This window comes from Lepidochelys kempii, chromosome 11, assembly GCF_965140265.1.
Source record: "Lepidochelys kempii isolate rLepKem1 chromosome 11, rLepKem1.hap2, whole genome shotgun sequence".
Classification (NCBI taxonomy): domain Eukaryota; kingdom Metazoa; phylum Chordata; order Testudines; family Cheloniidae; genus Lepidochelys; species Lepidochelys kempii.
The window spans coordinates 32,956,215-32,972,015 of NC_133266.1; the positions used below are offsets into that span (position 1 = coordinate 32,956,215).

The window sequence follows — 15,801 nt, forward strand, 5'->3', positions numbered from 1 at the left end:
TGATGGTTAGTCTAAATTTTATATCATTACTCCAAGTTATGCATCACCCCAAATACCTGCTCCCCTCCATGATCTAAGATATGCAATGTATAGCCAGAAGAAAAAAACAAAGATAATACTCTTGGTATTGATCATGTAGCAATGTTGATTTGTCCAAAATATTACAGATAATTTGTAGTTTTAGGCTGTTGACATGAAGCCGTGTAAGAGGTAATTTACATTCCACGGTTTATAAAGAATGTATACAACATACCACAGATGAGAGAGAAGAACGTGAGCAAGTTAATTAACAATGGAGAGGGCTGAGAGTGAGAGTAAAACAGAAACAAATCCTTACCTTGAGTCTTTTGGCAGATAAAACCATAATTTTTCTGACAGCTTTCTAAGTACCATTTTCCCGTAAAATGAAAATTAGGGTTATTTGATACCAAGGTACACAACGGAACTTGTTCTTGGATATTAGCACTGTTATACCTCTGACCCTGTAATAAACATGTATCATGATAATGAATGAACACTGCCTAAAAACTAATAAATAAGTCTTAACTGATTAAAATAAAAATCATTACAAGAAAAAGCATGCAGAAGATTAACCAGCTGACAGTCACTAAACATGAACATTCTAATGTACATCATCATAATTAAAAATTGAAACATCATAATGAAAATTTTGCATAATTCAGTTGAAAGAATGTGAAATCAGAACTAACTAAATATTTCTCTATGCATAAAGCAATACACTGCACAGTACACTTCATGATAATTTTGCTCTCTGGAGCAGATTTTAAAAACTGTTTACCACTTGTTATGCCCCAAATTTTGTGCTTGTAAAGAGCTATAGGAGTAAATGATGGGATATGTGTGTCTACCCAACTGAAGGTGTAAATCAAACGGCTAGATGTCTACAGAGGATCATTTTTGACCACATTTAATTGGACCCATGAAACTGTTCCCTCCATTATTAGGACGTGCAAAAGTAAGCCCATGTTGAGGCCCTATTAGGCCCTATCCTTTTAAAAAAAATCACTGATTATTATGTACAAAACAATACCTCCCCACGAAACGCATTTCATAAAACTTACATGAACTACTTCAACTGGAAACCAATTGGAATATACCTTCGGATGTTCATTCACCCATTTTCCATAATCATCACTCTGAAGACCTATCCAAACACTAGTCTTCTGTCCAAATAGATTCATTGTTATAAAAGCTGCAAAAAGAAAGAATGAATTTTAACACATAAGTTATTGTAAGCCATTTGGGCAACTCTCTCTTTATAGCCACAATTAGCACATTAAAACAAAGGAAAAACTTAATTAGCAGCCAATGCCATTTCATAGGTATTGTCCTTATTAGAAGGAAAGAGCATTAGCAGCATTTCATTTCCATGTAATTTTAAATTTACTGGTACTGATTGACTTCAGTGGGGTCAGGATCTAGACCATTACCTAATTAAGGTTGAAGAGGTTCCCATAGCAGTTTGGAACAATTTTAGTTTTTTGATGTGACTGTTTCACTGAAAATGCATTTCTCCACTGTAGTTAAAAATTAGACTGTGTAACGTAAAGCATGAAGGCTAGATTTTTAGTTCAACTAAAAAAAATTTTACACACATGACAAATTTTAACTTGGGACTTTTTTGAACAGGGAATATAAAAAGTGCCAAGCATACAGGTGTTTCTTAGACTCCAGTTTGGACTGGTCAGTGTATAAAAAGCCAATCTAATATAGTGTAGATAAGACCCAATGCACTGTATTCATGTAACGAGGATACTAGTTTTTCATCATTACCACCGTTATTTTTAATTAGGTAGATTTTACAATATTATAATGTATTTCTAATATAGGAATTTTATAAAGCAATCTTTAAAAATGTACCCCTCTACCTTTGGCATTTCTAATTCATGTATCACCTTTGTATGTATGCACAAAGTGTTGTGCAAACGATAACTAATCCTCAAAATACACTTTTGAGGAACACAAGGAAATATTATCCCCGTTTCATAGTTTGAGAAACTGAGGAAAAGAGATTTTAAAGAGATTGTTCAAAGTCACTTGAGAGAGTTATCAGAGTAACAGCCGTGTTAGTCTGTCTTTGCAAAAAGAAAAGGAGTACTTGTGGCACCTTAGAGACTAACCAATTTATTTGAGCATGAGCTTTCGTGAGAGCTGTAGCTCACGAAAGCTCATGCTCAAATAAATTGGTTAGTCTCTAAGGTGCCACAAGTACTCCTTTTCTTTTTGAGAGAGTTAGTAGCACAGCCAGGTTTGGAATGTGAGTGTTCTTAATTCCCAGTCCTGTAATTAAGATTATGCTTTACTTCTTAATAAAACAAATAAAATGTCATTGTTATTATAATGCAATACAGTATTACCTTGTTCTACTTCATTTTCAATAGAAGCAAGTGACCCATCCTGTTCACTGCAGAAAGTCTGGGCAGAGTACCAGTTCGTCAGATGGTCTGGATCCTTTGGAATTTGTATCAAAAAACACTATTCCCAAAAGAAAAAAATGTTTTATTTTTTACATTTTAAAATGTGTTTGGTGATTGTTAAAGGTACTGTATTGACAGCCCTGAAGACTATAGTCTTCTGATTACCCACAGAATAGGTACAACAAGGGCAATGGCCTGCCATTGTGTTTGAACCCTAAGCAAGAATGACAATCGTTTCAAAGGGAGACAGAGCAGGGCAGTGCCCATGCTCTTTCAGTTTCTAAGGGGTTGTCTACACTTACATTTTATAGCACTCTAACTTGCTGGCTCAGGGGGGTGAAAAATCACCCCCCTGAGCGCAGCAAGTCTGAGCGCTTTAAAGCGCTAGTGTAGACAGGCTCCGAGCGCTAATCCCTTCGTGGAGGTGGATTACCAGGAGCGCTGGTGCGCGACCACCCTCGCACTTCAAAGCGCTGCCACAGGAGCGTTCCGGAACAGTGCTTTGAAGTTTCCAGTGTAGCCATGCCTAGGGCCTCTCTGCCAAGACTGTCCACAAGAGTGAAAAATCAAGATCAGCTGCGTCATGAATATTGTGATGTGGACATCTGCCCGCCAGGAATTGGGCGGAAGCCATCAAATCAATTCAAACAGGCCACTGAAAAGTAAACATTTATTTACATAAACACATCTCTTCTACATTCTTGGTATTAATTTTCAGTCACAACTGATCAGGGATGGATTCAAAACAGTTTAAAGGTGAAATGTTCCTTGGGCCAAAATTATCCCTGAAGCCAATGGAGTTTAATCAGGGATGAGTCTGGCTACCTGTCTGTCCCTGGGTTACAGAATCCACAGGTTTAATATAAACCAAAAGAAAATTTTACCACTGCAACTCTAGTGTGTGAATACACGTAGGTTTACAATCTTTTCTGAACATTATTGTAACAACATGTATTGGAATGTGACAATTTCTGAAGGAAAAAATGCAAGGCTCCATTTAGCACAGCCTTCTTGTCATATTGAAATCACATTCCTAGACAATAAAAGCCTTCTTAGTGCACGTGTCTTAATTGGGCCACGGGGTATGGAACACTGAACATACGTGACACAAAAACACGAGTAACTTCACACACATTTTACTCAACAAAGTCAAAACATTCTATAACTTAAATGGGACCACTTGTGTATAGAAGTACTGGTCAGCATAAGCATTTGCAGAATTGGGGCCTATATTTATATGCCTAAAAAGCCTGTTGTCAAAAGGGAAAACAATATCTTCAATAATCTGTAATATCCTTAAATAGTCCACTCACTATCATAAATTTGTATGGGTTTTGAAGAAACAAAAATAATTTTTTTTAACCTTGAATCCAAAGTATAGCCATCCTTTGGGACATATTCCTTGATGGTTCTGGTCTTTTAGAATTTTTCTCTCTATTGTCCATACAGTTTTACGCTTACAAATAGAGGGAAGAGAAATGGTACAGTTTTCATCACCCCAGAGTCCTGTGAAAAATAATTATAGAAATTATGTTAATACATTCATGTTAGAAAAGCTGCTATGTACATCGATTTGATGACTAAAAATTACTGTTTCTCAGATGTTATTGTTAATATTGCTATAAAGTTATTGACCAAATGACACAAGGCCCTACATTCAATTCAGTGGTATTTCTCTGTATGTCTTTCTATATTAGAGGTGGCCAAGAACTGGAATTTACATTCCGCTGGAAATACTGACCTTTTCAATTTTGTTTTCATTCTGAATTGGAACAAAAAGCTGAAATTTTGAGATTTGCCGTGAAATGAAAATTCAGAAAATAACTGATTTGGACCATTGAAATATTTTATTTCGATAGAGCTGAAGTGTTTTGTTTCTATCATTTAAATTAATTTAGTTTTTATATTATATTACAATAAATATTAAATATACTATTTAAATATTTTAATATAATATGAACATCTAAACAAAAGGAATCAAAACAAAAATATTTCAGCACTATTGAAGTGAAACATTTAGACTTATTTCTGTTGAAAAATTTTGTCAGAATATACATGTTTCCGCTAACCATTTCAATTTCAACAAAACTGTCAATGGAAATTTTTTAACCAGCTCAAATCTGTATGACACAACAACTTTTGAAAACTGCATCTGTTCAATTCCCAAATTTCAAAATTGGAAAACCAGAAAAGTTTGATTTTCACTAAAATTCAACCCACAGACTTCCCATTTGGTGCTGGAGGTAGAGGAAGCTCTCTGTCGCCCTCTGCTGCCGCCTACAAATATCATAGACATAAGCTTACTTGAGGGCTACACATTTCCTTGCTTATGTAGGTTGAGCTGTTCCCCAAGCTGGGCCTCTTGCCCTTCGTCCCCCTGCCAATCTGGCCAGCCAGCCCCCACCTCCAGGCAAGCAAATTGCCCCTTTCACCCCCCTGCGATGCCCCTCCCCCCTCCACAAGCTCCTTGATGACTCTCTGGCCAGGCCCCTTCACCCTCACCTACATTTACACTTAAGCTGGATAACACACAACTTGAATTACATGAGCAATGAAGTGTGCAACCCTCTAGTGGCAATTTATTGCTGAAAATTATACAACATAGAGGGGCTGATGCTCAGAGGTGCTCAGCATCAGCAGCTCCTTGGGGAGTAGCAGGAGTGGAGCACCAGCTCAATTCTGCTACTATGCTCTAAAATCTTCCTGATTGTGTTGGTAGACTGTGATGACCCATACTAGAAAATACAAAAGAGTAAATAATCACAGGGTCTCATTTCAAACTCACGCTAAGAGTCCCATTTTGTCTGATTTCATCTGTTCTCTTTCTTGTAAGCTCTACTAAACATCTTCACTTTTGGCCCTGAGGACAGCCATGCTCTCTCTCAAAACACAGCAGTGCCTTGGTTACTCCATGATGCAGCAGTGGATACTACCATAGTTGATGCAATCCATGTGCCCCTCTGATAAATAGTAACACCACTTGCCTACATATTTCACCTTTGGTTGCCATCATTGTCACTTCAAAAGACTGCTTCTTACAAGGTAACAAAACTACACAACTTCGCCACTCAGCCTGCTCTCAACACTGAATCTATTCTGACAAACAGCAAACATCCTTTTGGTTGACACCTGGGATCTTACAGTATTGCCAAACCCAAGCATTCAAAAATTATAAGTAAGGTCCCAAAAAATCATGAGGTCATTAAAAATAATACATTTTAGGTTCTTTTTAAAATTTGACTTCTGCTTTTTGAGCCTAGGGTGCACCTAGTTACATTTTTTAGCTTTTCTCCACTGCCACAGGGGCTAGAAATCTAATTTAATTTAATAAAAAAACCCAAAAGCTGAGACTCTTAAGTTACCAAATGACATCAGGAGCTGGGACTTTAAGAAAAACACCCAATATCACAAGTTTCATGACCAAATTGTGAGTTGGCAACACTATAATTTTGATTACAGTAGCAAAAATATAGATCCAGCTAATGATGTAAGGAGCTTGACAAGGGAATAACAAAACATTGTACCAACAATCCTTAAGCAAATTGGCTAAAGAACCAAAACCAAGCTAGAGCACTGAGTTAGTAAAGTTTTGGGTTGGCATAAATACAGTTTACAAAAGTATTAAAAACCATTACTAAATCAATCCAGCTCATTTGGGATGAACAACTGGCTGAAAACTGGCAGTGCATTAGCTTTACTGCTGTGAAAGAAAAATTTCTAATATGCACTGAAGATTCATTGTATGAGTGGATTATTTATAATTTTGATATTAAAAATTTGGAACTTTTAATATTTGTTTTTGATGCTTTGAGTCAGTCTCTGAGAATATTTTCAGATTTTTTTGCTATTACTTTGTTCCAAATAAGAGTGTCATTGTCTAGCGTCCACTTACTGGGAAAAAAAAAATAGATTGTGGGTTATTTTGCACGTTCTAGAGAAATATAAACCTCAATCTAATTTAGTAATAAAATGTGCAATAACCCCTTCAGGCCCGTAAAATGATTAGTTTCGTATTAATGCAACAAAGGGAAATGTAATATTGACCTGTCTGTGATGAAATGAAGCCACATCTTTCGCCTTGTGTGCGCGCAGATCTTTCTCTTCCTTCATTCCAGTTCTCATATACTAATGGTGACCCATCTCTCCACCTGCATAGAAACATTAAACATTTAGTGACGTTCTCTTCTTTTTTCCCACCCCTCAAATTGCCACTACATTAATAAATGCCACCAAACAGACAGGGGATAGAAAATGCCCCTTAATTAGCTCACAAAAAAAACCCTATTCACATTGTTGTGTTATATCCATTATAGCCCTTTCAGTAGAAATACTGTTAAAATGAGAAAAAACAGTAATAAATTCTGAATTACAGCCTACTCCCGATAACCTAAGTGGATCCTTGACACCCTATGCAGTCATAAAACACAGTTTTGTTTTGACAAACTGAAGGGCAACTTGTAAACAAGATCTTTCCATTAAAAATAAAAATAAAATAAAAGACAAAACAAAACAAAAATTCCAAGCACACACTTAAGTACATTCTTACCGAAATCCATCACTAGATACTTCAGAGTGCAATCCAATCCACCAGCGTATGTCACTTTTTGATAGCTGTAAGAATTTTTTTTACCGGTGTTTAATTACATATAGTTCTCCTAGTAAAGCATAAACAAACACCTAAGACCCAGTCCTGCTCTCACCAAGGTCAACGGGAGCAACAGCAAGTCCAAATTCTGCTTGCCTTAATTTATGTGAGTAGGCCCATTGGCTTCAGTGATACTATTCATGCAAAGACAGCAAGATTTGGCCCTGAGTTTGCAATTTACAGAGGACACGTTGCCAATTTTAGGATTTATAGCTTGTCTGTAAAACTTTGCTGTGGCCTGAAAATTGCTACACAGGTCTGAACCTGAACTTGTTTTGTTCATTTAAGATATTTAAAAAAAAATCCGGTAATTTATTTAACTTATAAAATGCAAACATTGCCTTTTAGAATTCTTTTAGAATTAAAATAATGGTAAACAGTCATTACAGTTTGTAAATTGGTTACGGCACATTTTTAACGGCTTTCTTATTACAGCTCTACGTTACAGATTTCAGAGCGAGTGAGGTGTTCCTTTTAATCCAGAGAACAGATACAATACAGACAGCAACAATGTAAGCTTCTACTCACTGCCCTCCCAACATGTCTCTCCCCTGAACTGTGGGTGGGGACCACTTCTGGGGTGAAATGATTGTTGAGTGTTTATAGATACGGCTACATTTTAGTCACAGGTATTTTTAGTAAAAGTCATGGACAGGTCACAGGCAATAAACAAAAATTCACAGCCCGTGACCTGTCCATGACTTGTACTACATATTCCTAACTAAAACTTGGTTTGGGGGCGTTCTGGGGGCGCTGCGGGTACACGGGTGTGTGTGGCCCAGGACCCCTGCTGGAGCTGGGGAGGGGGGTTGGTGGGGCTGGCAGGCTCCCTACCTGGCTCTGCATGTCCCTGCAGCTCCTTGGGAGAGGAAAGGCCAGGGGGGCTCTGTGCGCTGTCCCCACCATGAGCTCCGGCTCCGCAGCTCCCAATGGCCAGGACCCGCAGCCAATGGGAGCTATGGGGGGCGATGCCTGCAAGCAGGGGCAGAGCACAGAGCCCCCTGTCCCCTCCATCTAGGTTAGGAGCTGCAGGATCATGCCAGCTGCTTCCAGGGAGCTTCCCCCACCAGGTAAATGCCACCCCGTACCCCAACTCCCTGACCCAATCCTGAGCCCCCTCCCACACTCAAACTGCTGCTGCTCGCGGTCCAGGGACTGCCTGAGTGTTCGGACAGCCCGAGCCAGCTGCACTGGCAGCTGAAAAAGACACAGAGCGGAGGTCACGGAAAGTCACGGCATCAGTGACCTCCATGACTGACAAGCAGCCTTATTTATAGACATTTAATCCTTGGCCTCTCTGTGAGACAGCTAACAAAGGAAACAATTGGTTTTAAATGTGCACAATATTGAAAAAGCAGTTGGTGTCAATGAGAAGTAATTAGTTTTCCGATAAAGATTTTCAGTCCATACAGTCAGTAGTAGAGCAGTTGGCCATAATACATTTTGGCCAAATTCTGCTCTCAGTTATTGATTTTACTAGGATTGCTATCATCAGAAATGAGAGCAGAATTTGGCCCATTTAAAAAAAAATATAGAAACTCCTGATGAGAGAAGGAGATTAAGGCATGAGATCAGTCTTGTGATTTGCTAAATATGGAAAAATTTTAACTAACATTCAGCCCAGGCTGTGTAGCTTCAGGGATGTGCTGAGGCATGGAGTTTCAATTCTCCTTGCCACATCTTGAAATACCTTCAAAAAAAGTTTCTCATGCCTGATTGTGATCAGTGAAAGGACCACATTCATTCCATTCAAACGTTTTACAACTTTAATGATAGCCGGAGCAACTACCACTGAAGTCAATGGTAAAACTTCCGAATGACTTTGAAGAGAACAGGATAAAGTCCAATGTTTCATGTAGAAGCTACTATAGCTCAAGAACACTTGGCTATACGAGGCTTTAAAACTAGCTGGAGCTCAGTGTAGACAAGACTCTGATGGCCAGAACTGTTTTTATAACTGAGGTTTAACTAAACCTGTTACAGGAATAGTTCTGCTGCCTGGAGTCTTGTCCACACTGCAGCTCCAGCTGGTTTTAACAGTTTCATGTTTCCCCAGTGCAGACACGGCCTGATTGGCAAATAGTACCCAATCCTCCAAGTTGCTGAGTGCCGCCTGTGAGATGCTGAGCAATCTTGACTTCTAACTGAAGTAAATATGAACTGAGGGCACTCAATACCACATGGGATCATGCTCATAATCTGACATAAAACCAGTGAATTAAGTTGAGTTACTCTAGATTATATATGTTAAATTTACATGAATAATTTAATTACAGTTGAGAGCAGAATCTGCCTTTTTTTTTGTAAACACAAAATTGCAAATCCTCTTTTTTCTAGATCCTTGAAGGATATACTGGCAAAGTCAGTATTACACGCAACGTGACTTTAAAACTTGTCTTATTCTTTTGACAAACCATTAATAAATATCCACTATTTGTTTTTAAAATGAAAAAATGTTATTTTTAAAAATGGTTAAATAAATGCATCTTCATATAATCATTTTGATTTACCATTTTAAAAATGATTTTAAGTCAGAAAAATATTTTGTAAGTGTTATATATACTTCATGAACAAAATATATATTTTAAGTAAAAGCAAGTTATAATCTCAACAGAGCATAAACTATAATATGAAGCAATAGACCTGGTGATTGAAGCATCTGCTGTACAACGTATACAAGGATAAGATGTTCTTTCACTATAACCTATCCCTGTTTAAATCCATTTTCAATATATTTTGCATGAAAATTCTCACCGTCTACTACAGATGAAAACAGACTCATAAGTCATTGAAAGCTTAAAAAATTATATTGTATTAAGAAACAATCTGCTTAGGTTTTTATTTTACTTTTTAAGGTAAAAGCAGAGAGGACTTTACACACTGAAAGTAAAAGTAGACAGTAAACAATTACAGATTGATATCTTTTTGGCTCAGAAGTAGTAGGTGATCTTTTAAATTAGTGCTGCAGAGTGTAGTATTGCTCTGATTAAGGCACCAGAATCATAGCTATTAAATTATGTGGGTTTTTTTATTTTTCTTCCTTCATTCTTTATTACTAAGGACATTTAAATGAAAACAGGCTCTTTGTTTCTTGGGAATTCATCTGTTTCTGCAGCTATTTCCTCCATTTAAAATCATAATAATCTGCTTATTACATCACAATGATTGCTATGGAGATTCTGATTTCATATACAAATGAGAATTATGATAATTTAAATGCAAAAATCCTGTTTTCATACAAATGACCTTAGTAACAAAGGGCTCTAATCCAGAAGAAATCATATGCAGCATTCTAAAGAATGGAAGTTGAGAGTGACACCCTGGACTGGCCTATTCAGAGGAAAAGTTGATCTGTTGTGTAAGGTCTAAAGCAGGCAGCTCTGGATTTGCTTAGTGAGTGGGAAGCTTGTGCATTACTGATTCCTGCTCAGCACTGCTGAGGAGTAACTACAGCCCTTCAATTACCTCTTTAGAGATGTATGTTTAAGAAGAGGACTTCAAAGCATTCAGGTATGGGAAATTTCTTACCTGATCATTTCCTGTCTGCTAGCAGCATCTCCCACAATTCTTATACATTCGAGCTATTGCCCTGCTGGCTGCAGTTTCTGGGAGCAGTTCAACACTGCTAGAACAGCCCCAGCTGGTCAGGTCTCCTTCTCCAGCTTGCCACCACATGATTCATTCCAAGCTGTATAAAAGCCTCATAGAATATGATTAACAACAATAGCTCCAATGCCAACCAGTAAACCATGTATAGGAGGCTAACAGGACTACAAATTGTAGATATAAAAATTAAATTTCGCTCCTTGGCGAAGAAGCCATCCAGGGAGGGTAGACTTGAAGAAGACGCTGCTATCAGAAAGGAATATCGAGTATGAAATTGCCCGTTCTGCAGCCCAGTGTTTCCCATGAAATGTATGAGAAATAACAAGCAGTGAACAGAAGTAGGGAGGAATAATAAAGTCAAATGAGATATGAAAAGCACACACTCCTCCCCCAAATTAATTGCCAAAGTGGCATGTAGCACCTTCTGGCCAAAGGAGGCCTCTGAAGAGGATAGAAAGTCCACCTGGTAGTATCCAATAGAGGTGTTAACAGAGAACCATGTTGCTGCCCTGTAGATCTCTGCAATGAAAACATAGATTCTTTCTGCTCATTACGTCGTCATAAACCTCATGAAAGATGCTCGCCTCCACCAGCAACAGATGAACCTGATGTCTTCTGTGCCTCTATAATGCATAACCTGATCCATCTCTCCAGGGAACATTTCAGTGAGCCCTTGGCACTTTGGATGAAAGGACTTGAACAAGAATTCCAGTCTTCTTGTTGATTCATTTCATTTGATATAGATCCTTAGTGCTTTATGAACCATCCACATCACCCCACAGCTTTTCTGTAGGAGGCTATGGCTTTGGACAGAATTATGGATGATCTCCTGTGAGACATGAGAAGATGAGTTCACCTTTGGCAAGAAAGATTCTGGGGTCCTTACCAGCACCTTGTCAAAATGGAACACACAATGAGGTTCCTGTTGAAGTTGCCAACTCCTCTAGCAGACAGGATAGTGACTGTGTGGGGAGGAGAGTGATGGTTTTGGTTTGGAAGCACCGTCTGTCACGCTCCTATCCAATTTTTCCACAAACAGGAGAGCACCTGTGAATTTGGATCAGGACAGGATTTGTTTGGAGTGACTGTCTTGCAGCGTGTACCCAAATGTGGCACCGTGCCTGAGAGATGGGATCTCTTTGCTAGAGTCCTTGGATTTGCTGTTGGGAAGAAGGGGAGCTGTGTAGGAGACTGCCTCTTTCCTCACGGAGCTTAGGACCCACTTCATTCTCTAGGGGGGTAGGGGTGAGAAGGTGGGAATGACATGGTGCCCCTTTTCCTTATGGCCCAGGTCTGTGCTGGGACTTACCCACAGAGCTGGCTGACTGGCATCCCTTTGTCCTTGGATTCTCTCCCTGACATATTCTGCGTCTGCACATTGGGCTTTTCTGCACTGGAGTCGCAGCTCCTCAGGGCAGGGGAACCTGACATGCCAATCCAACTCTAAGGCCCTGTGCCCTGGCAGAGCGAGGACTGGCTGGCTGTGAACAGGCAGGTCATAATTCACCCTCTGGAGGGCCTATAAATGCTGCCTCACATATGGAAATACCACTCTGATTTAGCCTGGTGAGTTCTGGGCAGCTCTGACATGCCTGAAGGGGAGCAGAGAAGTCTGGTAGGACAGCACTGCAGTGCTGGATCCAGCTGTGACTGAGACCACAACATTGCTCTCTATGAGAACCAGGGGAACAGGAGGAAGGGAGAGTAAAGGTTGCTCATTACTTCCCAAAAAACAATTAAAATTAAAGCTGGAAAAGAAATGCTTGGGAGCAAAGCGAACCACCACTGAACTTCTGAAACAGAAGATATGAGTGCAATCCAGAGTAAGGGATGTAACCAGCAGGGGCTGTATTACAGGATTGAAATGCCCCTCAAAACTGCAGACAGGAGGACAATAGCTCATACATACCAGAACTGAGAGAGATGCTGAGCTGCAGAAAGATATATCCATCCCACATTAATGTTGCACATTAATTGGTCCACGTAAATTCTGCTGGTGCACTATAAAGTAGTGCTGTTTGAAACACTACTACATTAAAACATACCAGAGAACGTTTACTGAGCACCAGCAGTCTCTATCAATTAATGTGAAATACACTAATGCACTTTAGAAGTCACTCCCCCATAGAGTGCATTGCCCCACCATGTAGATAAGCCCTCAATATGTACTCCAGTATCATTATCCAAAGGTCAGCTACAATTTACTATATGACAAGAGAGGATTGTTGTGCAACTGTATAAGACCAAATCTGGCCTTATGCAACTGCATCCATAGCCCCCCCCCCCCCCCCCGTGAGTGAGCTAGGAATCATGATGGCAAATTTGGATTCAATGAAGCTGCAACAACTCCTGAGGCCTGCACAGACACAGAGGGATGAGTGGAACAAAGAAGGAGAAGCTTATGATAGAATAGGTGCAGTGCATGCAGCATGGGAAGCTCCTTTACATGAACTCACCACTTCCCAAGCACTTCCACAACTTTGGAGTAAGGAGCTGTTTTTTGTTTTTCTTGACACTTATGCAGCAAGCTGACCTGTCTCTTGATTGGCTCAGACCACTGCAATTACCACTGTGCCCCCGGCACCCCCAAGTTACTCACACAAAACAGGATCGTCCTTTATAATGATAAAACACGAGGTAAAGATAATAGTAATACTATAAGCAGAATTGTTTCTAGCATAATATGACTTTCAAATTTTTATAAAAGGCAACTGAAAACCAGAAATTCCAAAGGATGTTATTGGTACTGAAATTTAATTTTGCAAAGGTTTGTCTTGTTACCTGTTTTATTCTACTGTGAATAAATTTTTGTTCATTAGAGGATAGTATTGTGACTATTTCACCACGAAGCCAACCGCAGATGAACTCAAAGATGGTCCACTCTGAGGCACTAATATGAAAGAGGTATTCTGCTCCTTGATAATAAGACCATGGTGGTTCTAAAATTGAAGCAAAAGATTCAAATGTGCTGTAAAAGGTTTAAGACTTCCTTTGGATTCTTACATAGAAAATTCTTTGCAACTAACAAAACGTATGTCTGAATATACTATATATATCACAGGACAAAGATTCCAGTATAAAAAAAAACCTCTCATTAACTTTGATCTATCATATATTACAAACTGACAGGGATACTAAGCCAAATTCTGTCCTGAATCATACCCTGTGCAACTCCAATGACATTAGTAGGGCGGCATGGCATATAAGCAAAGGCAGAATTTGGCACATTGATTTTAATGAGTCTCATGGGATACTATATTCCTACACCATCTGCTCTTGGCTAGATTCTGATATCTTTAGTTGAGTAGTATCTTAGTTGAGTACTCCCAATATGACTAAGGGCTTGTCTTCACTATGGGGGTAAGTCAACCTAAGTTATGCTAGTCCAGCTATGTGAATAAGGTAGCTGGAGTCGACGTAGCTTAGGTCAACTTACCCCAGTGTCCTCACTGTGCTATGTCGATGGGAGACGCTCACTGGTCGACTTCCCTTACTCTTCTCGGAGAGCTGGTGTACTGGGGTTGACCGGAGAGTGCTCTGCTGTCGATTTAGCAGGTCTAGTGAAGACCCACTAAATCAATCCCTGCTGCATCAATTGCAGCAGAGTCGATCTCCCCAAGTGAAGATCAGCCCTAAGAGTGGCAAAATTGGGCCTTATAGAAGCAATGAGATCAATAATTCTTACAATGCTACTTAATGGAAGTTTAACTTCTATTAACTATTTTTACTCATAGCTTAAATATACAATTCCAAATAATAGCTTTTCAAGATGTGAAAACTAAAACGTGCTTTTTCATACCATTTATGTACCACTGTGGTCTCTTTGGCTTAACACCTGTAAAGAAATAATAATTAAGAAACAATATTTCAAACACCAATCATACAGCAGAATTTAACAAAAAAAATTATATTAGTTCTTTTGTTGGTCAGGTAGAAAATTCAAGAGGGGATAAAATAAATATTGGGCACATAGTTTAAAAACTAACATGACACTTTTCAGCAACAAGGTAAGGCATTTGTTCTAGATTTTCAGCTGAACATTCATCACCACATACTGCTCATCAGTATAGGTCATTTCTAAATGTGCACATTGAAGGCCATTCGGCAAATGAAACACCAATATCAATCTAAGGGTACTACAGTACTGCTTTCATTCTATGCAGCAGAACTCCCATTGACATCAACACAGAGTTCTGGCATGGAATAAGAGAACTCTATGGCCCATAAACATTTCCCCTGTCTCTTCACTATAACATAACGACAAATTATAAGTAGCATACGTAAATTAAAACATAGCTTAACAACTCTTACCTTTTGATATTTTGCATATCCATTCACGCTTCCCATTGCAATGCAATGGCAGGATTGTTCTATTTACTTTGTATGCAGCACAATTTCTTGAATCATCTTCAACATATATATTCTGTAAAAATGCAGATACAACCTGCAAGAGACCAATGCTTTCCTAAGCCCTTACTGAGATTCCCAGATAAGACGTTTAAAAGTTTTAATACAAAATTAAATGTGTTTTGAAATGCATACGTTGCACCATTAGAAAACTAATAAACCTGGGGTACCTGAAGTATGGTGAAGAACTCTTAAAATGGGGTCCATAGCTACTCTCTTCCTGGGCCCTATTCAGTACTCCTTACTCATTTACAAACCCTTTTTCATATAGCTAACTGAGTAGCATTAAACAGTAACTTTTTGCCATTCTTGACAGGGGCTTCCCCACATCTGATGTCATTTTTCCTCTGTGTTCAAAGTGTTGCATGATTTGCATTTTACATTTATATTCTGCGCTTATTTTCATCATTAGTATAGAGTGTGCTTTTGCTGTAATATGCTTCTGGATACAATTCTAATGATTAGATGTTTTACTGGGAGTCTCTTCATGCCCTTGAAATGCTTTAGTACTTCTGAATGCCATGTAGCATTTCAAATAATATTCCCACACTGCGTGTGACAAAGTCAAAACTTGCCACCATTTAAAATGTGGCACAAGAAAGGTGATTAAATCTGTTAATTCAAAAGCAGATTACGGTTAGCGAAGTGGATGAGTGTGAAGGAAGTGAGTGTTTTGTCTGGTCACACTGTCTGGCTATTTGGAAG

At 38.9% G+C, this 15,801-nt stretch overlaps 1 protein-coding gene across 2 annotated transcripts in view; it reads right to left on the bottom strand.

Annotated features, from left to right (window-relative positions):
• The window catches only part of PLA2R1 (phospholipase A2 receptor 1), a 72,574-nt gene that overhangs the window by 12,943 nt on the left and 43,830 nt on the right, over positions 1-15,801 (bottom strand). For both annotated transcript variants that reach the window (XM_073305599.1, XM_073305600.1), the window contains exons 15-23: positions 15,001-15,133; positions 14,489-14,524; positions 13,471-13,628; positions 6,985-7,049; positions 6,483-6,586; positions 3,802-3,944; positions 2,379-2,496; positions 1,083-1,213; positions 338-482 (exon numbers count right to left, since the gene is read on the bottom strand). In XM_073305599.1, coding sequence (XP_073161700.1) covers positions 338-482; positions 1,083-1,213; positions 2,379-2,496; positions 3,802-3,944; positions 6,483-6,586; positions 6,985-7,049; positions 13,471-13,628; positions 14,489-14,524; positions 15,001-15,133 — 1,033 coding nt within the window. The remainder of the gene's footprint in view (positions 1-337; positions 483-1,082; positions 1,214-2,378; positions 2,497-3,801; positions 3,945-6,482; positions 6,587-6,984; positions 7,050-13,470; positions 13,629-14,488; positions 14,525-15,000; positions 15,134-15,801) is intronic.